Raw genomic sequence first — 23,206 nt, forward strand, 5'->3', positions numbered from 1 at the left:
ATAAATTTCTGCGTAGTTCGAATGAATTTAAATTTAACTGAAGTACCCCCAGGCGTATGAGCAACAACGCTTCAAATTTACAAAGTGCTATTGAGTTTTAAGAGTACCGTTTCTCTACATGTGAGTATTTAAGTGTGTTTGAAAATTGCTGCCATTGCTACACATTAAAATTGCTTCATTTGCCACACTCTGTTCTTGTATTTAATATCAAATTTTGCTGGTTTCTTGGCATTTTTTAATGAAGTGATTTGGCACTTTATTGAGCGCAGACATTTAAATTTTCTACGAAATTATGTGAGAAAAATTAATCGGAAATTTGTTAAACATATTAAAGAAAATTTGATTATTTAACTTTATCAAATAGTCGCATGCGATTTTTTTGTATAAATTTTTTTATTGATAAGTATTAAAACAATCTTCCGTAGATTATTTTATTTAAAAAATGTCTCAAATATTGTGAGCCACTGTTAGAGATATGCGAGAAGAATACGACATATGTACATATGTTTATTATGTCTACTTCATATCATAATCTTTAGTGGCTTACCGATAACGTGCCTGTGGTCTAATCCCACAAACCGCTTATTATTATTATTGTTATTGTTATGAGTTTATACTAAAAATTAATCGACGCAAAAATACATATTCATACAGCAATAGCAATATAGAAACTCATATATGCGCACGTATATAAACTCTCTCCGTTAATATCACTGTCAATTAGACCTTCAAAAAGGCATCAACAGAAACATTGAAATGCTTAATAAAGTGACCCACAAAAGGATAACGATTGAAAGGAGATAAAAATAAGTGATAATGATAACAAAAATGTAATAAAAAGATTGCAAGCAGCAGCTGGCTTGTGGTGACATAATGAAGACACTAAGCACGAGTGGTGCTGTTGAAAGTGGAAGGAAAGGAAAATGAAAGGTATAGATGGTATGAGCGAAAAAGGTGGCATTAGAAAAACGGTAGCAATGTATATGTAATGAAATGAAATCAAAAGGAAAAATATTTGAAAGTTTTCAAGAGCTTCTTTAGCAAATGGCGCATTTGTGAGTAAATGGAGAAGAAAAATTGTTCGAAAGAATTTAAGGAAATAGAGAAAATGAAGGTAATAGAAGCAAGAAATAAGTTAGATTGAACTTGTGGAACACTTTAATACTTTTTTTTGTTTAATAAAAAGAAATATAAGAAACATTTTTGTTTCGAAAAAAGCATTTTTCGATCAATAAAAATTATAATAAATTTAATAATTATTATAATATTATAAATATAAATTAATAAATAATAAAATAAATAATTATTATGAAAAAACGCTGCTCATTTCGTGCAACTTAAAATGTAAATAAGTCAAAGTGAACTTGTGGAACAATTTAACATTCTTTTTATTAATATAAAGTAATATAAATAAAATTTTTGCTATAAAAAATAACAGAAATTAAAGTATTATTTAGAAAAAAATTTAAGAAAAATAGCTGTTTATTTCATTCAATTTACTTAAACTGAACTTGTGAAACACTTTGATATTTTTTTAATTAATAAAAAGGAACCGAAAATAATTTTTTATATGAAAAAATACTGCTTTCTTTGTTGAATTGATACCGCTTTGATATAAATGTTTCAAATATTTTGAGTTTATTTGGCAAAATGTGTCGTTTTCAAGCCTACATTAAGCAGTAAAATATTCATGACTTATTTACTGTTAAAGCAGGTATACATAAACAACATTGTACATAAATAATTTCAGCAAAACTTTCTTCTCAATTTTATTTATTTTAACATTGAGCAACCACAAAAGGCACATCTCAAGAACAGGCCACAAAAACAAACTGACAAAATGAACAACATTCCCAAAATACATACTCGAAATGTTGAAAATATAATATTTTGTAACTGTTTTTTTAAACAACTCTTCGAAAACTACAATATTTATGCAGCTGAAGCTTGCGCTCAAATAATAAAAAAAAGCTAAAAAGTTGAGCAAAACTTGGTAAAATCATTGCATGAAGAAAGTATATTTTACAGTTTTTGAGGTTTTTTGTAAGTATGTACAGATAGTCTGTATAGTTGTAAAATAGCCAGTGTGTAATTAAAAGGGTAAATCTGTGTGTAGATATAGTCGCATACATAACTGATTGAAACTATTAAGAAAACTTGTTGTTTTGGTTGCTGCTAATGAAGGTATGCAAAACAGTTTGCAATCTTTAATTAGTTGTGTGCTGACAATGTGTTGACGACGTAGGAGAAGTAGGGAGCTGAGGTATAACAAACTTAATATTGTCTGAGTGCTCAAAGCAACAAACTGAGAACTGAGTGGATGATACATACGTCAAATGACTTCCGTTGAAGACACATAAGTTAAACTTGTGTTATTTACAAAGCTACATATGAGAAAAGTTTATTTATAAAGGATATTCATAAAGAGAGAGGGAGAGAGAGATATAGAGAGAAGTATGAAGGGAGATTTAGAGCAGCAAGTGAGTGAGTGTGAGTGAGAAGGAGACTATCAAGTAAAGAACGCTTTTCATTAAGTAAACTTCGCATTTGAAGTTGACACATTTGTACGGCAATAAATCTCGTGCGAGATTAACGTAACTGTACTCAGTAAAACCAAATGAACACATGTAAGTAATATGCGCAAATAAGTGTCATTGCAAGTATGTCAATTTAATGACTTGGTGGTGGTTGAAAAGTTTTGTATTTAAGAAGGTCTGATGAACAGAAAGAAAGAAGAAGAAAATCTTATAAATAAGAGGTAGAGGAACTCAACAGCAGTAAAAGAGTGTGTAGACTACCGCAATTCGGCTACTTTGTAGTAATAATTTAAAAAAACCGTTATTAAAGTGGATATAAATGTTGTGCTGGCGGATTACAAGTTGACAAATGTCAACTTTGTGTGGTTATGTTTGTTTGTGTGCAATTGGTTTGAAGCTGTGCTGTCTATATAGTATTTTGTGCTTGGCGGGTTTTAAGTGTTGTTTGTGTTTTTTAAGAAAATTTCTACTAAAACAGTTGTGTTGCAAAAGGTGTGCTTTTAGTTCATAAAATACGTGTGTGTATATTAGCAAATATATTATATAAATATTGAAATTCAAATTTTATTTTTACTCGCAAACAATTTATAGCAAATTTTGGAATAAATACTTTGTAGACACTTTAGTGTTTATAAGCTCTGATTTGTTTTTAGCTAATTTTGAAAATTTTTACTTGAAATGTAGGGCATAAAAACAACTTATGTATAAAGTAAGTTCATCAAGCTTTAGTGGCTTTACCGTCTGCGGGTTTTTCGATTTCTATGCGTATCTCGCATGGACCTGCTAGCGATGCGGAAAAAGGTGGTTGACTTAGATCTGCGTAATTTTTAGTGTGTTGAAAATGTTTTTTAAATTGTTTTAATTTATAGAGATATATTATTTATTTTGTGATAAGATTTGGGCAAAATTTTAGACAGTTTAATTTTATTAATTTATTTTTTATAATTTATTTTTTATTAATTATTTTTAATTTAATTAATTAATATTTTTTATATTTTCAATTAATTTTCCAACAAATTGTTTGATATATATATTTTATATTTACATTTAGATTATATATATTAAAGCAAGATTAAGTGCATAATTTTAAGTTTATATAGTTTTATATTAAATATTTAGAATTTATAATATAATTAATTATTTTTTTTAATATTTTAAAATTTTTTATTACAAGATTATAAGTAAATATTTTTTAATAATAAAATAAAATATTTTTTTTTAGATTAGAAAACATCGAAATTATTATTTTTTATTTGTTTATGTAAATATAATAAATATTAGAGGGATTTAGTAATATAATAATATTTTTTATGTATATATCAAAGAAATAATTTTTATTGTTTTTTATTTTATTAATTATTATTAATTTTTATTGAATTTTCTCAATTAAATATTTTTATTTTGTTATATATATATTTATTATTAATTTATTATCCGTTTTTATTATAAAATTTTTTTTTTAATAACATTTAATATTTATTTAATAATAAAAATATTTTTTTAAATTATTTTTTATGCATTTTTATTATTAAAAAATAAAATAAAAAATTAAAAAAATTATATATTTTATACAAAATTATTTTTTTTTATTTTTTCGTTTGTTATTTATAAATTTTTTAAACTCAATATAAAATAAATATAATTTTAAATATATTTTTATTATTCATATTTTGAGTTTTTTTTTTTAAATTTGGCCGGTTTAATTTTTTATATTTATTAGGAAGATTATTTATTAAAAAGGAAGATATTTAGTAGTATAATATTAAATATTTTTTATGTATATATCGAAGAAATAATTTTTATTGTTTTATATTTTATTAATTATTATTAATTTTTATTAAATTTTCTCAATTAAATATTTTTATTTCGTTATATATATATATATTTTTTATCAATTTAGTATCCGTTTTTATTATAATTTTTTTTTTAATAATATTTAATATTTATTTAATAATAAAAATATTTTTTTTAATAATTTTTTATGCGTTTTTATTATTAAAAAATAAAATTAAAAATTAAAAAAATATATATATTTTATACAAAATTATTTTTTTTATGTTTTTCGTTTGTTATTTATAAAATTTTGAAACACAATATAAAAAAAATAAAATAAATATATTTTTATTATTCATATTTTGAGTTTTTTTTTTAATTTGGCCGGTTTAATTTTTTATATTTATCATAAAACAAATTAATTAATAAATTAGTAAAGAAAATAAAAAAATTAATATAAAATTTAAAAATTTTTAAATATGTTTTTTAAATTTTGTGTCGTTATGTATAATTGTAGTAAATAATGTAAATAAATAAATAGTGAAAAATTATTATTATTTTTATTTTTTATATATATATTATTTTGGTATAATTTTCCAGTATTGGTTTTATTTTTAGAACATGAATTCAATTTATTATTGTTAGATAAATATTATTATTTTTTCATTTTAAATCAATTTTTTTTTAATTTTTCGCAACATTTAGTATATTGTTTAGTTCATTAATTAATTTTTTTTTTCAATTTTTTTGCACATAAATTCACATTTCAATTGAATTTCCGTTTCAGTTTTTTTATACAGTAAAGTACAAAATCAAAGTGTTTATGGTGTTGATAGATATGAGCGTAGTTTTTTGTTTTGTTGTTGAAAAAAAGGAGAAGAAAACAAGAAGATAAGTAGAAGGAGATTTTGTAAATACGCAATTGTGTAGAGAAAATGGAAATTGACGTAATGTAGTATTTGCAATATTTGGTAATTGTTTGATTGTAGTACAATTATTTTTTTCGGATTTATTTTTGGAGATTTTTTGCTTTGTTTCGTCGAATAAAGTGAGTGGAAATTCGAAATTAATTTGAGCATTTGACAGTAAAAAAACGAGAGAAATGATGATGTATACAACTCTTCAAAGCAGCAAGGCGCAAGAAATCAGCAGTACTTAAAACAAAAAAAAAAAAAACAAAAACAACAACAACAAGTGAAAAGGAAAAACCATAATAAAAACTGCGCTAAACAAATGTTGATTGGCAATTTTACTGCGAATTCGCATGAATTTGTATAAATAGCACAACATAAATTCATGTTAAACAGATTGCTTTGAAGCGGCGGGGAAAAAAGTTAAAGTAAAAAATTGTAAAAACAACAACAATACAACTAAAACAGCAAAATATAAACAAATCACATACACATACACATTTGTACACACAGACATACATTCAAACGAAACACAAAGTCGTGTATGAGTAAGGGCAATTTTAGTTTTGCTTTCGCTTTTGGAAGTTAACCAGACGCCAACAACACTGACACAAAGGACATGCAGCAAGTGCAGCCAACTAACCATAAATCGCTGTCATGTGCACACTTGTTGTTGTTTTTATTTTTCAAAGTGAATGTGGCGCTGTTATGGCGCTTTAGTGTGGCTGACATTGTATTTTTGCAAACACTCACATACTACACATATAGTCATAAATACTTACATACATATGTACATATATATGTATGTGTGCGCATTTACATGTCAGAACATCTGCTGTTTTGCAAGTGCGTCGAATTTCGCGAAGATGAGGGTGTGTTTGTGGTAAGGATGTATAATACAAATGACCGTATAATTAGCTTTAACAAAATATATGAAAAAATTTGAGAAACATATAAATAATAAATGGAATTTGTTACTATTAAACTGTCCTAAAGTTAACAACATAATTTAGTTTCTTAAAAAAATTTGAATTTTTTGAGATTCGATCTTCTTGAGGTTATTCTGCAAATATTTTTACTAGACACGTAGTACTGAAATCGTCTCGAAAATGAGACTATTTCTAAAGCCTGAAGATGGTGAAAACGACTTCTGGGAATGTTCATAAAACTGACATTGACAAAAAGGTTACCAAGAATTTGAAATTATAAATTCAAATGCATGATCGATTTCTTATAAGAAGGTTTACAAGAATTATTTTCCTTAGACAATTCGATGTTGATTGAGATCTCAATGGAAGCATGACATTTTTACGAGGGCTGCTATATATATTTTTGGCCTAGGCAACACTAAGTGTTGCCAGGTGCAATCTGACATTTCCATTGGAAAGTTTGACATTTTTTAGCATAACAACACTCAGAACGGTTTGTCATTTAATCGTGAATTGTTTTGTTTATAGGGAATTAAAAAATTCATCTCGGCCAAAAAATGGAATTAACTCGTGAACATTTTCGTGCGATCATTTTTCACAACTTTCGACGTGGATTATCGCGACAAGAGTGCATCGATGAACTAAAATCTTTGTAGGGCTATGAAGCACCATCCTATAGCACTGTGAAAAACTGGTACAACGGAATTCAATCGTGGCCGACGCTCGCTCAAAGACGAATTTCGTGAAGGTCGTCCAAAAACAGCCGTTGTGCTAGAAAACATCAATGCCTTACGTGAACTGATAATGCAAGACCGTCATGTAACATACCTTCAGATAAAGGCATGCCTATGCATTTCTCCCACCAGCATACATTCGATATTGCATAAACACCTGGCCGTAAAAAAGGTTTGTTCTCGTTGGATCCCGCACAATTTGACAATCGCTCAAAAAAAGGCTCAAAAAAAGTGCTTCGAAAATTGGTTTGAGCGCATGCAAAAGTGTATAAATCTTGATGTAAAATATTTTGAAAAACAATAAAATCATTTTCGTTCATAAATATACCTATTTTCATTATTAGGCCAGAAATATATATAGCAGTCTTAAAATTTATTTATTATTTATTAAAATTGTAAAAGCTAAGAAGCGAGAAAAATTAAAATCAAAGAAAGCAATCATAAAACAAAAATGTACCGTTGCAAATGATATAAAAATATAAAAAATATATTTAAATTTAATGTATGCAGGACAAGTCGATCGATGCACAGAAGGATATCAAAAAGAAATTTTAAGAAAACATAAAAATAAGTGAAAATGTCAAAACAATCATTGCAGTGAAACATTTAACTAGTCGGAAAAATTATAAAAACTAGAAATTATTGACCAAAATCGGACTAGTTAATAAAGTACTACATTGGAAGTAGTTTTATATGTACTGCTTTTGAAACTAGTTTTTTTTTTGAATGACTTTAGACTAGTCCTAAAAGATTAGACAAACGAGAATTTAAAAAAAAATTTATTGCATTTTGACAATTTTGTATATTTTAGTATATAAAAGTTAAGGTTTCATTTATATTCTATTTTTTCACTATTATTTTTACGCTTTTAACTAAGACTTTGGTATATAAATCAATTTCGTTAATATCAAAATTGTATGAGGCTGACCAAAATATAAAAGTCGAATTTTATAAAAAAAACAGCTGACCAGTAATTATCAGTCCACACTAGTTACAACTAGTTCATTTCTCTACAGGGTTATGTTATGATAAATGTATGTATGAGAGAATACAGAACAGTCATTTAAATAATGCCGACAAGTATAATGGATGCTCTATTGTAAGGATTGAAAATGAAAATGATTATTGTAATGATTTCAATTCTGTCTAATTTTTAGAGCTATTTGGCAACACTAACAGCACTGACAGCAAATATGGAGGCGTTCTGAGGTTTCAAATGCAGGCAAACTAACACAATCACACAAACAGACAAACACCAACTAGTCACATAAAACACATTTTGAAATTATAAATCAATCAGTGGGCAGACAGACAGACACATAATGGTGCAAATGGCGGACAGACAACGAGACAGCGAGACATAGCAACTACTTGCTTATAATTAATTATGACATACTATAAAAGCAATTGAAACTAAAATTAAGCAAATTAAGCGAAATTTAATTAAATCAGCTATTTGTGTTTTGAACTGAAGAGAGAGAGACAAGAGACATACTCATAATTTACTGTTAGTGGCGCGCACATAAAACAACAACAAATAAGTGGAGTGGATGGGTACATTTAATAGGGTAATGTTTTGGGGGGGTTGGGGTATTCAATTTTGATTTATTGTTTAACTTTTGAATGAATTAATATTTTTAGTTGGATGTTTTATATGCAAATTTGTATAATGTAGACTATTTGATTACAGTTATAAAATGTGCTTATGTGTTTGGCTACTCACCAATACTTGTGTCGTAGGCATGCAAATACTCAGAAGTCATAAACTGTGAGACCAAAGAGCTTTTGCCAACAGCCGGGCCGCCGAGCATCAGGACTCTGTTGGGGTAGAGAAAAATAATTAGTTAATGAAATTTGAAGATTTTTATGTTAATTTAATGGAGAGAAAATATTAAATGAGAGCAAAAAATCTTAATTTTTATTTGATTTAAATTTTGAGTATTGCCAAAGCTTAAAGCTTAAAAGTCACATATTAAATTTTGCATAAAAGCTTTAAGCTTCGAGCGCGAATATAATTTTAGGAATATTGTATCACAGTCTTCAATATAAATTCGTTTGTAATTCAGTACCGCAAGTTTCCCCACTAATGCTAATGTCTCTAATATCCATTAATATAAATCCCCCAAAAAATCTAACTCAATCTCAATTTATTTCACTTTACTCTCCAATTTACAAACACTTAAATTGGCTTAAGTTATAAGCACTTGTGGTACAACCAAAAACAAAAAAAAACAACCACAACAACAATATACATATAATTTAATAAGAAAACACTCACCTGTATGGACCACTGCCTGGATTTGAAGTGCTGCTCTCGCGGCTGGATGCCAAGCTGCAGGTGGCAGATGTGCGCGCCGAATTCGGCGCTGGTATTTGGGCGGCAGTCAAGTGCTCCGTGCTGTGCGGACGAACACAAGGCGAATTATGAAAAACAAAAACGGCAAAAACGAGAAAAGAAAATCAAAAACAAATATATTAAATTGGCAATGTTTACAATACGCGTCATAAAATGTATATGTAGCTCCTCGCTTCGTTACGTTAAAAATATGCTCAAAGGAAACAAAAATATTTGCATGAATCATATTTATGATATTGTCAAAGTGTCAGTTGCAGCACACAGAGGAGCGCATTTTTATTTCCGCCCTCTCTGTGTCCCACTTTCCCCAACGCACTTTCGGCTATCACTCACCTCGAATTGGAGCTGGCTACACTGTTGTTGGAACGACTGCGTCGACTCTTGAGCGAATCACCGCGATTGACTACACCTTTGCCTGTGATGGAAAAATGCCTCAGTCTATAGTACTCCTCCTCGACGCCAGTATTTGGCATTGAAGCGACGCTATAAAGTAAAGGAAATCGTGAAAAATATGAGTTCATATCGACTCCAGAACTTAATGACATTAATAAAATTGGAAAAATGTAAATTTTACGCTGGACAACATCATACGTTTGCGAGCTCATATTTTGGCGTTGCTATTGAAATATGTATGTTGTCATGTCGGTCGTCAAACTTACCGTGAACGCTGTTGTGGCAAGCATAACTGATTGGGACGTCCTGACGCACGACTTCCTGGTGTTTTAACCGATTGCGAACGACTGTGATGTGGTGAACCGTAACTGCAAACAGGAAGAAATGAAAAATAGAAGGTAATAAAATTTCAGTTGATTTTTTAGACTCCATAGTAAACATTAAAATAAGTCAATTATGAGAATTAGTTCAGACAATTAATCAAATAAACCTTAATCCTTAATTGTAACTAAATTTTCCATATCATCTATCTGAATTACCTATTTTGTACAATTTTAACCCTATAAATTGTTTTTTATATTTAATTGAAGTCAATTTAATCTTAATTGCCACTCAATTGACGTTAGAAAAGCTCAATTAACTAATTTTATGAAATTGCTCATGTTACTCTGTAAAATATTCATATATTTTCGCATTTAATTAAATCAATTAAGAAATTTAAGTCAATCGATTAATTAAGTAAGCCTTAATTACAACTCAATTCACCATAGAACAGTTCAATTAACTATTATTTGTTTTTTGTCATTTAATTTAAGTAAATTTTCAAAATTAGATCTGACAATTACTTAATAAACCTTAATTGTTATTAATTAATTATATATCTGTTTGTGGGTTTTTAATTTAAGTCAATTATCAGAATATATCCAAAATAGTTTAACAGTATATAGCCTTAGAACAAAGTTACAAATTTTTAAGTCTCTTATATGACACCCTCATATATGATGCTTAGGCATAAATTTGAATCAGAAAACGATAAGGAAAATGAGAAGTTTTGGGTTCATTGCTTTTTATCGATTCACATATTTTCTTTCAGTATGTTTCTCTTTGAAAGAATACATACACTACTAATCTCTAGAAACTTTGTGTAATCTATTACTAAACCTCAATATTACTTATTTTGTAATTAAACTCAAATCTAGTTTCAGAGAAGCCTTCAATGAATTTGAAACAGCAATTAAAGCTTCCAGGTAGTATACTTGACCCAGTTCCACTATCAATACACACTTTAACTTCCTTGAAAGTTGTGCTAACAGCTCATTTTGAAACACTAATGAGCGACACAATTACCAGGTTATTGCCTAAATCACCTTCAAGTAAGTCTAGCAAAAGGTACGATTTACAATTTAAATACGTCTTAGAGGTACAACAATAACTGTTTAAATGAATGTAAGCTCCTTCTGTCCACACTCTTCGCCTATTTGTACAGCAAATGCATTGTTAAACGATGCAAATGTGTGAAACTCTTTAAGGCCCTTTTTTCGTACTGAACAAACAAGGTCGATATGTAGACTTGTCCGTGTCAGGATGTTCTTCATTGCTCCGTCTGCATTTGCATCAAATTGCACCGAAGCACGCGATTCAAGTCAGCGACTACGTTGAAACTTTTTTTCCCAACTTAACTCCTCATTCTTTGTATTTCAACACTTGTGATTAGTCGGACAATTACATGCGAGTAGAGTCGTGGCGGCGGCGGGTCCTTGCCGCCAGCTATTGTGGGCAGAACTCGTGCATTTAGTCAGATGCTTATCTACGTTGTTAGCTGTTTTAAACACAGAATGTGTAGCGATTTCACCGTTACTTTCAATGTTTATTGGTTTGTGTTTTTTGCTGTGAAAAATGTGCTGATAGCACGCAAATACAATGTACTGGTATTCATGTTGAGGTCAGCGTTGTTAGAATGGACTTGGAAATAGTATAAACGTGTACTTGTTGACCCGTTATGGGAGAAATATTTTGTTGAAGATTTCTCAGCTGTACCATGCTATTAGCTAATTGAATAACAATTAGCACAAATTAGCTGCTCATATATGGTTGGAAATGAAAGCTTTTATAGGACATTTGTGTCTGAGGAGCATATAAAATAATTGAGCAATGGAAAATTAAAATTTTCCAACTAATAAAATAAATTATAATCTAAGAAATGCACTGAAGATATTTAAAATCTTTGCTATTATGCGTACGTCAGGATATTTTCCTAGAAAAATGCAAAGCAAACAACAAATTATTCTATTTGTTTCCAAAAAACAATACAAGCTTGCATAGCTTTAAGTTAACAGTATTGCAGTAAGTTTAAAATTAGCATATGACAATAGCCTTACGACGTTAGTTAAGGAGCAAAGGGCTGAAATGAAGTTATTTTAATACAATTACACCTACGCGCTTCTGTTCCTTTCTAATTTGTAGTACAGTAAAAACAGAAACAGAAAAAAATAACAAATTAATTTTCAACAAAAATTTTCCATTGAAAACATATAAATATCAAATGCAGCAACAGCAATGTTTATATACATACAAATGTATAGAAACAAAAATATGTATGTAATCTAGTCTAGTAGCAAACTTGGTGTGCAACTTTTGGTGAAGTTTTGAGAAAACTTTTACAAGCATTTCAATGCCACTTAGTTGAGCAGTTAGCAGTTATTTGAGCGTGTTGCAAGCAAAACTTGCGCATTTAGTGCAGTGCTGCAGCACAGTGGAAGTGGTACAATTGCGTAGCATATTGTTGCTTAGGCAACATGAAAGTAGTCGGAGAGCAATTAGTTGGAAAACAAAGTATAGAAATGATATGGGGATTGAGCAAATATTTTTTAATTTTTTTTAATGATATACTTTCTTAAGAGGACAGTTTTTTCACCGAAAAATTTTTAAAAATAATTTTTTTTTTTATTAATTTAGTATTTATTGTTAAAAAAATATTGCAAATTCTTCTTCCTTTCTCTATATATTAACTAAATCTTTGCATTTATTTTGCTCATTACTGCACTCTTCCGAAGAATATTTGTTTTACTTTCTTTTGCAAGTGACTCAATAAAATGCGCATTTGTGTCACTCTTTTGAAATTTTCGCATTCTCCACAACACAATGCACTAAACACACACTTGGTTTGCCAAAGGACACTTGAATTGGCTGCGTTTTTGGCAACTTAGTATTCGCTAAGTAGTTTCAAGTTGTAATTGCAAATACGCTTATGAAAACTTATACAATTGCACATAAATGTAAGTAAGTTTATAATTTAACTGGCTGAGATAAGCTGGATATTTGTAAATAAAAGTTATGGGATATTTTTGGAAGATAGGGATTCTAATGTGTGTCGGATTGACTTTAATGCTAAATAGTAGTAGAATGAGGGAAATCGATTCTATTATTGAAATACATAAATAATAAATAGTTAAATAAATATTATACAGCTTAGTCCTCTTATAAGGAATTGAATAGGCCTGGAGTTCATTGTTATTAGGTGTCTATGGATTCGAAATTATTAATGGATAGGGTGACGATTTTTTTTTTTTTTTAGATAATCTTAAGTGTTATGTTTCGTAAAATTTCAGTTCAACTAACAAAGTACTAAATTATTGAACGAAACTGTAATATAAGTAAAGAGCACAATAAAATCTTCCTAAAAATCACATTAAGAACATCTTTATGTTCAAGCGAATCATTATAACAGAGATTGTAAAAAGATTTCCTAGAACTACTCAAAATTCTTATTATTCATAGGGTTTTAAAAATGCAATTAACGAAATGAGAACTTTCTTTGATAGGAGATCGAGATTACATATATTCAAAACCTATCTATAAACTCCAGGAATTATCGGTGAAATTATTGACATTTTATGTAAGAGCAAGCACATATTTTTTCCCTTAAATATTTTTTTTTACTTGCCTAATACCTTCTAGGCGAAAGAAATTGTCATTGCAAGTGTTTATCTTGTAGTCAGTCTTGAAGGATGATACATCAAACAGAACAGTCAGAGATTTACGAAACAGGAGAACAGATTTTAGAACCGGATAACATCTGGATGAGTAGGCGAAACTTACTTTCAGTAAACTGAATAGCATTTCGAAAAAGACAATGATGTTTAGAAAGAGGTAGAAGGAAGATGTATCAAGAATTTGTGGGAATCAATCTATCCTGTATATTTTAATATTAAGGTAGCTTCTGAAGAAGTCAGAAATTGTCGAATTCAGGCTTGCAGTTGTTGTTTTTGTTAGTCTTTCTTTTGTAAATATTTTAGAACTAGTTGCAATGTAAAATAAACAAAAAAAAAAAAAAAAAGTTGTTGTTTTTCAGGACAATGGAACGTCGTCGTTAAAAAACCGATGTCATAGTCGGGGTATGAAAAGAATAATGCGTGAAAAATATAAAAGACTTCTTATCATTACAAGTCAAATTAAACACTTCGATATACGATCTATATCCATTGCTCAAATGACATTTGCGCGAATAAAAATCCAAAATGTTTTAGAGCGTGAAAGAGTGCATTAGATCATAAATATTTGCATGCAACAATAACAATTTACGTACTCTCAACCAATTACCGTTATTAAATGGAAATATACTTTATATGCTTGATGTTTGCTTACAAAATGTAAACAGTAAGCGAAATAAAATAGCAATGGCAATAAAAAAGTAAATTATGCTATATAAATACATTAGTCATTTCCAAATGTTGTAAATCCAAAACAATTTATGTGCGGAAAATTTGCTAAATTTATTATGGCTAAAAGCAGTGAGTGTGTGTACAAAGTTTGCAAAATTTATGTTCGAATTTTTGCTGAAGTATTGATGTTATGACAGTTGCTATGTTTTGATATTTATATTTGTGAGAAGATGGGGATATCGAGCGCTACTTTTAGATGTGGGAAATTATATTTAAAATTTACATTTAAATTTTTTTTCTAATTTAAACTTTTTAGCTTTTTGTTTTATCTTTCTTTGCTCAAAAATTATTCCATTGTTTAGCCAGCAATTTAATGGCTTCTTTTGTAGAGTGCGTCGGGAAAGCGCTCGTCATACTGCCACGCTTGGCTTGCATGCAACCCTTCAATATTGTTTTGATGCCATAAAAATTTAGTTGAAGGCGTGAAAATTCAAATCCATTACTTTCATGTTGTTAGCTGTTCCAGCAGCTGCAATTGGTATGGATATTTATTTTTCTAACAGTTGTTGCGCCGTCGTGGCGTTGTACGAATTGTTCTTTGAATATTTGAATTGCGATTCTGAATTCTGATTGCGCATATTTTTTATTGCTTTAGTAGAATTATATTTGCAAATTATTTTGTTTGTTAAAATAAGCAAAAATTTAATCACTTTTTGCTTGGAAAATTTTAAGATCTATATTAAAAAAATGTGCAGAAGCGCGAATGTGTCTATAATTAGGAAAATGTATGCGAAATTGAAATTAAAAAAAAAAATAAAATAAAATTAGATAAAATAACAAAAAAAAAAAATAAATAAAATAAAATAAAATAAAATAAAAAATAAAATAAAAAAAAATAAAAAAAAAATAAAATAAAAATAGAATTAGATAAAAAAATAAAATAAAATAAAAATAAAAATAAAATAAAATAAAATAAAAAATAAAATGAAATAAAAAAAATTAAAATAAAATAAAATAAAACAAAATAAAATAATATAAAGTAAAATAAAATAAAATAATATAAAATAAAATAAAATTAAATAATATAAAATAAAAGAAAATAAAATAAAATAAAATAAAATTAAATTAAATAAAATAAAAAATTAATTTGAAAAAATTTTATATAATTAGTAGTAAGTAAAATTTAAAAGAAAGAAAAATTAAAAAAATAATAATTGAAAGTTTAAATTGAACAGAAACAATGTTTTCAGTTGATTATAGCAGCAATTACCGTATTTAAATTGAACTTTGCACTTGAACATTTGAACATTTTTACGCATTGCAATTAATTTCGAATTATGAACTTATTTTTGGCACTTCTAACAACATTCTGTGCTATATTTAACATTATTATTTGTTTACATTTTGTGCCGCTCGTGCCTTTGGTATTTTCATAATCACATATGGAAATTCCGCTACTTTTGCACGTCATGTTATTTTTTTCTGTTCTTTTCATCATAACTTAAACGTTTTTGTAGTTCCGAAATTCTCTACCGCAGTCATAAATACAACTGTAGTATTATTTTCAATTAAATTGTATTTTCCACAGCAACAATTTAGCAAATATTATGGCAACCATACAAGCTTTCGTCGAAACGTACGCATACGTGACACTTCGATTTCGTGCTTTGATTTTGAAAATCGTAAAGTTGGCGGCGCTTTAAAATGCAATTGTAAGCGCTTAGATGACAGTTTAGCCTTTAGCAACACTGCTGCTGGCGCATAAGTTGGAGAGAGAGATGGAGATAGTTGTTGCGAGCGCACGTTTCGTATATTGAAAAGGCAATTTGCTTTCAACTGTTGTAAGGCGAAAATCCTTGATATTTATAAAATAGATAATTCTATAAGCTGTTGGCATAATTGAAAAAAAAATCTTCAAAGAGATCTTTAGATAAAAGCCTCAGATATCTCTTTCAATTATTTTTCATTTATCCCATCCATTTTTAGACACTTTATAATTACACCCACAACATTTACTAGTGTAACTAACTATCATGCCGTCACTTAAAAAGTAAATATTTTTTCAATTCAACACACTATTTAAAGCGGCCACCATTACCTGCTTAAATGGTGGAGAAAAAAAAAACTAAAAAATATTTGGCTCAACGCCAAATTACTGCCATTAGCGACCAACGTATAGTACTTGGCGCCATTACCTTAACTGTCGTAAAACTCTAACTTAATTTCCGCTACCATAACCGTAAAGAAAAATGCGAGCAAACCATCACACGCACACACACGCCCTTCAAATGCAACACCTCAATGAGTTTAATGGCTAAATGGCGCTTTTGGCGAAATTATGGGCTCATATAACGGTGTTGCTGTGCTCAGTACTCAAGTAAAATGTCAGACAATGTTGCTGTGACGCATTAAGCATACTTAGTCCTATGTATGTACGTATGGCTGTTGGCTATAAACGTCTTACGTATATCCTTTCGACGCTTAAGCAGGTAATCTCAAACTCATATTTATTATTTGTGGCCAAGGCGCATGTGGGGCGTAAGTGAAATGCGCTCATATTTTGAGATCGCGTGCTTGCAACGAATGAGTTTGCCTTGAGCGTGGTAAGAATAAAGACAAAAGACAAAGTGTTGAGGAGAAGATGAAGAGTTTTGTTTAAATACCCTTGCCGTCGCTGTACGCTTTCACTTCGGCTTAAGCTTTTAGGTGCATTAAGCGTTTTAAGGCCATTAGTTATTATAGATATGTATATGTATTTGTTGCTATTGTAAATTATATTTAGCCTTGGCAACATTCACTTTAGTCGTTCTATTAAATATATTTATGGTATAAGTAAATCACTGCTATCATCCACTCACCACCAACTACTCACAAAGGAAATGAGTTTATCTTAAATATTCACTAACCCACCATACTACCTCCTCCCTCAAAAAAAAAAGCAATTCAATTCACACTTACCGCATTTCAAAATCACGCAACTCCTCGAATGTCAACGTATTCGTTACATCCAACAATTGTCGCATATTTTCATCACGTTTCTGTTGTTGTTGCTGTTGCGCAGCTGTCTGATGTTGATGATGTGCGGCCGGGTGATGTGGTGGATGTTGCAACTGTTGTGAGTTGCGTTTGCGTGCGTGCGCCGCCACTGCTGTGCCGGCTGTTGCACCAGTTGCCGTTAATGTCTCTTTACCCTGTTCGACGCTGATGAAATCACCTTCGTTCTTGATAAGCAACGTTTCCACGGTGTTGTCTAAGCTCAAGGACGGCTGTTATGAGTTGACGGAGCAGCAGCAACAGATTATTCCCCGAAGTTCATGAAACCACAGCAATGTATGAGTAGCAGCAGCATGTCACAATGTGAATGTCATACAAAGAGAGAGAAATGAAAATAGTGGAAAATGTTAGAAAATCACAGTTGGATCACATCAAAGTTGTGGTTAAACTTAGACTAAATTATGTGAATACTTAGAATTATCATATTTTAATATTTTTTTTTTTTTTGAGTTGAGCATATGAAGGTTATTCTCAGTTGCATATGCATTAGATAAGATATTGCAAAAAAAAATATTATACTAATATAGCTTGTTATAATATGCAACGGTGCAGAAGACTAAGAAACTTTCAGCACAAAGACATATCTTTCACTTAGACCTTCTTTGTAGATTAAGCATAAAAAAATATGCTTGCATACTTGAATACTTTTTTGCGATATTTTGATAAAGAGTGAGACAAATATTTTTGTGAAATTTGTTGGAAAATATTTCTGTAAGCTTTGGAAAAATAACTTTGTAGGAAAGAACCCCAAATTTAATTCTTTAAAGTTGAAGTTGAGTTGAGTATTACTTTGAGTAAGAGTTTGTGTTTGAGTACTTTTTTGAGTGTGAATATGACTTTGGAGTAAAATTTTTAGAAACATGATTGAGTTTTCGGAAAATAATGAGTTGAGTGTCTGAGTTTAATCGGACATGTTTTGAGTTTAAAATATTATTAAAGTTTGAGTGAAAATTTGAGTTTGGACTAGGTATCAATTTGAGCCTAAGTTTTTAGGGTGCTTAGATTGAGCTTACTGTTTTTGTTCTTATTTGTGTTTAAGTTTTAGAATAATTGTGTGTATTTGAGTAACTGTTCGAGCTTGAGACTGATATTGTGTATGAGATTGAGTTTCAGTGAGTTTGATCTAAGTTTGATCTAATCTAGTGTGTTTGATCTCAATTATAATTTAATAGGTGCTAAATACTGAAAAGTGTACTTAAGTGAGCGTTCAAGTCAAAACTGAGTTTAAACTGAAATTTGAGTGAAATTCTCGATTTGAAGGAACTGGAAATTTGAGTTTTTGTCTTACATTTTAATTTGAATTTGTGTTTTTGAGTTTTAGATTAAAACTTAATTTAAATAAATTTTTTTGAAAATTTTTTTTTTTTAATTTCAAATTTTTTATAACGTGTTTTAACTTATTTGAAAATTGTATTTCAATTATTTAAATGGTATAATTGAGTTAAGTATTAAATATTGACTAATTTAACTTTACTTTTTCACACATTGTACAATTTTTTATAAGAAAAATAATTACTACAGCTTTCTCCAAGCAGAATAATATTCACATAGAGTTACATATGTATATGCCTACATATTATAAATACATAAGCAGTACCAAAGTACAGAATCGCATTAAAGTATTACAAAGTATGCATAACTGGCGGCATAGGCTTTTGTTGAAATTATGTATTTTGGGCACTCAGGGGTAAACAGAAATTCAAATAAAGTTCATAAAGGTAGTAGTATGAAGAAAAAAAAAGAAAAGAAGTGACAAGAAGTTAAAAAGGATTCGAAGTAAACAAAAAAAACAAATAAATGAAATGATAAAATTCTCAGTACGGGATATAAAATCAAAAGTTTAAAAAATTAAAACATTATTAAAAATAATATTAAAAAAAAATTATAAAGAAAAAATTAAAAATTAATAGCAATGAAAAATGTAAATTTGAGTCTCTCATTAAAATTATAAAAAATAATCTTATAGAATTATATATATTTATTTTATCAAAGAAAAATAAAAAGATCTAAATTATATTTCTTGTCAATAAAAATTACATTATTTGACGTGATTACCTCAAAAAGTTACTTATACGACATGGCTTACATGACTTGCTTTTATAAAAGAATAAATTTTTGAAAAAATTGTAAAATAAAATATTATATTTTTTGATTTATTCATATATTTTGAGTTTTTGAATCACTAAGATTCAACAAACGTGAATATGAATGGATATAAATCATTTTCAAATATCTCCCAAAAAAGTTGCTCATACGCCATGTAGTAATTTATTTCATGATAATTAATCGTAAAACTTATTAAAGTTTTAAAATTTTCTTGATACATATTTTACACTAATTAAATGGCAAGCAAACGCAACTATCCAATATTATTAGCAACCATTAAACGCTCTGCTTAAAGCACTGATTACTACATTGTACAAACAGACTGCACTTGGCAACCTTGCTCCAGTTCGCCGCATTTTTAATAGCACACACTTTTTTCCTGTTTTTTTGCCCGCATATGCACTTTCACACCTCAATGACGATAACAAAACGCTGTCAGCGCGGGCAGCTTGTCAACATCAATATCGGTTTTCATTATTGTTTTTATGCAAACACGACGCCACCGCCGCTAATGTAACCATTTTTTTTTTTTTTTTTTACTGACTTCATTTCATTAAAGCACATTGCAAGCAAGAAAATTTACGCGCTTCCCTGCTTACACCCCCTGCTTGCTTTTGCATGTGCCACTCAAAGATGGTCGCAGAAAGAGGTCGATTGCATTGCATGCCGCATGCCACATTTCGCACATGCAACACACAGTATGTGTGTGTGCTGGTGAAGCTTGTCCCAAATGCAAACCAGCTTATCGCTGAGCTTGCAATATGTACTCCCAATAGTGTGACGGCAACAACAACAACACTCATGCATTTCACCTTCGATAAGCACACCTGCTGTTGCTGCTGCTGTCAGCCACAAAGCACAGCAGTCAGCCATCCAAGTGAAAGCAAGCCAACAACGACAAGTTAGTTAACCTTAATGTTGTTGTTGCTTTTTTGTAGCAACTTTCAGCGATTTCCTGTCGACGGACGGCGAGCTTACCACTTGCCACTTGCAGGTTGCCAGCGCAGTTTGTCTGCCGTCAGTGTCAGTGCAACTCCCTAGCGCTGGTGAGTTTTTGCGTTGCACTGCAATTTTTCCAGCTGACGTGGCCCCTCACTCCACTTCATCTGCCTCTTGTCTGCGTGGCTTGTCAGTATTATGTCTGCTGGCAACATAAAGATACCCCGTTCGCTATATGCCAAGCAAAGTAATAATTCTTCGACATGGTAGTTGTTATTTTGTACCTCACCTATGTTGCAACACAACGTGTACACACGCTGAGAAGAACTTTAATGTGTGGCCCTCATATGAGTGCTTACCTCAGCTCAGGCTGTGTGTTGGTGTAAGTGTCGTTTAACCTTCACGGCTCGTTGCACTTTTATTATTGCAACGTGGGCATACACATATGCTTGCAACAACAACAATAATAATGGTAAACAACAACAACAACTAGCTATCAATCTACTTAAACCCACAAAGGCTGCTCGTTGCATGTTCACTGCGCTGGCTGAGCGTTGTCTTTGCCGAGCGCGTGGCATATCACTTGCCACATTCAGGGCGTAGCGTCGTGAGCCGTCGTGTGTTGCGCGTATTAAGAACCAATTTTAAATCGATTTATGTCGATAAGGAAACGTATGTAACGCAGTGTGCGTTAAGCTCTGCCAGCGTAAAGTAAGCGTGCAAGCAAGTGGGTAAGTAAGCAACTTTCTCCGAAGCGCAGAGCAGATAAGCTTTGTGAACTGAGGCACTTCAGTTGCATGTGCTGTGATTTATTTGAATATTTTTATCTTTTATCAAGTTAGTGTGAGTACACTACGCCCACTAACGGCTTGCCCTTTTGTGGCACTATAATGCGCTTTATTTAATAAAATTTACAGTTTTAAAGTAGTGATGAATTTTTATTTTTTATGCACTGTGGCGGTTGACCTAACGGGAAGTTGTTTCGAGTACAAGTAGCTCTTGATGCAATTTCCGTGAGAAAGCTTCTTAAAGAAATGGTAGATTATTGGCAGGATATGAGATTTGTATATTATTATTTTTACTTTTAAAGTTAATATAATCATTTTAAAAGTTTAGAAAAAAAAATAATAAAAAGGGTTGCCACTCCTATTTAATTTAAAATTTTTAAATAATTTAGGAATGAGTTATAACCATATTAGTTGAATATTTAATGCAGATTTATTAAAAAAAATATTCTGTAGAGTTGCCACTCGACCAAATTTTTTGTAAAACAGAAAAATAAATAAGAAATCAGAAATTCAAACTAAATAAACTATTTTAAGTGCTTTCAAAGGTTTGAGTTTGAGTATAAGCCTGATGGAGTTGCCACTTAACTTTTGAGTAAAATTGTTTATATTTTTATTTAAAACTTAAAAAATGTTATATGAAGTGATTCAAAAAACTCTAAAGTATTTGATTTTAATATTTAACTATTACATATTAAAATAAGAAAATGGAGTTGCCACTCTTATTTGATTAGAAAATTGTAAATAATTTAAGAAAATTAATAATATTCATTTTAGTTAGGTATTTAATCAGAATTTAGTAGTTTAGTTTTATATTTCTAAGGAGTTGCCACCTGACTAAATTGTTTGAAGAAAAAAAATAAAATCAGAAAATCTAAGTGTATAAGTGTATAAGTGCTTTTAAAGGCTTCAATTTGAGTACAAATTGGAAGAGGTTGCCACTTGACTTAAAATTAAAATTGTTTAGATAAAAAAAATAATAATAACAAGTGGATTGAAAAGCTATAAAAAATAGAATTTCCACCTGATTAAAATTTTTGTAGAAAATTTAAGATTGTAAACAAAGAAGTTACCACTTGCTTGAAATGAAAATTGTTTAGATGAAAGTAGTAGTAGGGGATACAAAAACTAATACAATTTTATTTTTTTTAATTTTAGTTTTGTGGTTGGAGTGGAGTTACCACCTTCATTAAAATTGTAAATGGCTATTTAATAAAAAAATTACATTTGTTACAAATTATTCGCATGAAAAATTTTCTTTGATTTTAAAGCTTAAAACTTTATAAAGCTTTCAAAAGCTACATATGTATTTACCGCTAGCTCGTAAAGACAAATACACGTTATTTTAGTTAAAAATTACTCCTCTCATCTAACTGCTATAGTCCTAACTAAATCTTCTGAAAATATTATTTGCATACAACGGTATCTATGAATAATATACTGAAAAGCTCGCAAATAATATTTATTTAATATTAAAAAAAAAAAAATATTTGTATATGAACTACTCTTGAAATTTGAAAGCTTTCGAATTTCCCGATAACCATAAATTGAGTTAAATCACCAGTCTAAAGCCAACAAATTCGATTTGAACTAAAAGCTCAATTCAAACTCAATTCAACTAACCACCAGGCATTTAAAAATCAATATTCTCTATGAATTTATGAATTCATAAATGTCAGTATTTTAGTCATAAAGCCATTAAGCTTGCCACAAAAGTGAATACTCATTGTATAAATATGTATATATGTGTGTGCTACCATTTACATGGCAGTAAAAATACAATAAAATTAAAAAAATTTCGTCTAGCTGTAATTAGATTTTGCATTTTTAAAATCCATTTAAATTTCGGTTTTCCACACACCAACAGCGATGGACATAAATTACAAGCAGCTTTCATTTTGATTCTAACACTGGATTTTTTTACAAATTTTTATTTTCGTCAAGTTTTATATGCTTTTATTTTACGGTAATCCCTTAAGTACTGGCTTACTTAAGTGGTTTACGCGCACGAGCCAATATCTTTAGAGA

The 23,206-nt window shown here is 29.6% G+C and overlaps 1 protein-coding gene across 4 annotated transcripts in view; it reads right to left on the reverse strand.

Annotated features, from left to right (window-relative positions):
• Positions 1–23,206, reverse strand: part of Rem1_1 (uncharacterized) — a 161,663-nt gene that overhangs the window by 11,657 nt on the left and 126,800 nt on the right. For all 4 annotated transcript variants that reach the window (XM_054234971.1, XM_054234970.1, XM_054234972.1 and 1 more), the window contains 5 exons: positions 17,253–17,560; positions 9,900–10,001; positions 9,574–9,723; positions 9,163–9,282; positions 8,608–8,702 (listed from right to left, as the gene is read on the reverse strand). In XM_054234971.1, the coding sequence (XP_054090946.1) occupies positions 8,608–8,702; positions 9,163–9,282; positions 9,574–9,723; positions 9,900–10,001; positions 17,253–17,560 (775 nt within the window). The remainder of the gene's footprint in view (positions 1–8,607; positions 8,703–9,162; positions 9,283–9,573; positions 9,724–9,899; positions 10,002–17,252; positions 17,561–23,206) is intronic.

Source organism: Zeugodacus cucurbitae, chromosome 6 (assembly GCF_028554725.1).
Source record: "Zeugodacus cucurbitae isolate PBARC_wt_2022May chromosome 6, idZeuCucr1.2, whole genome shotgun sequence".
In the NCBI taxonomy this organism is placed as follows: domain Eukaryota; kingdom Metazoa; phylum Arthropoda; class Insecta; order Diptera; family Tephritidae; genus Zeugodacus; species Zeugodacus cucurbitae.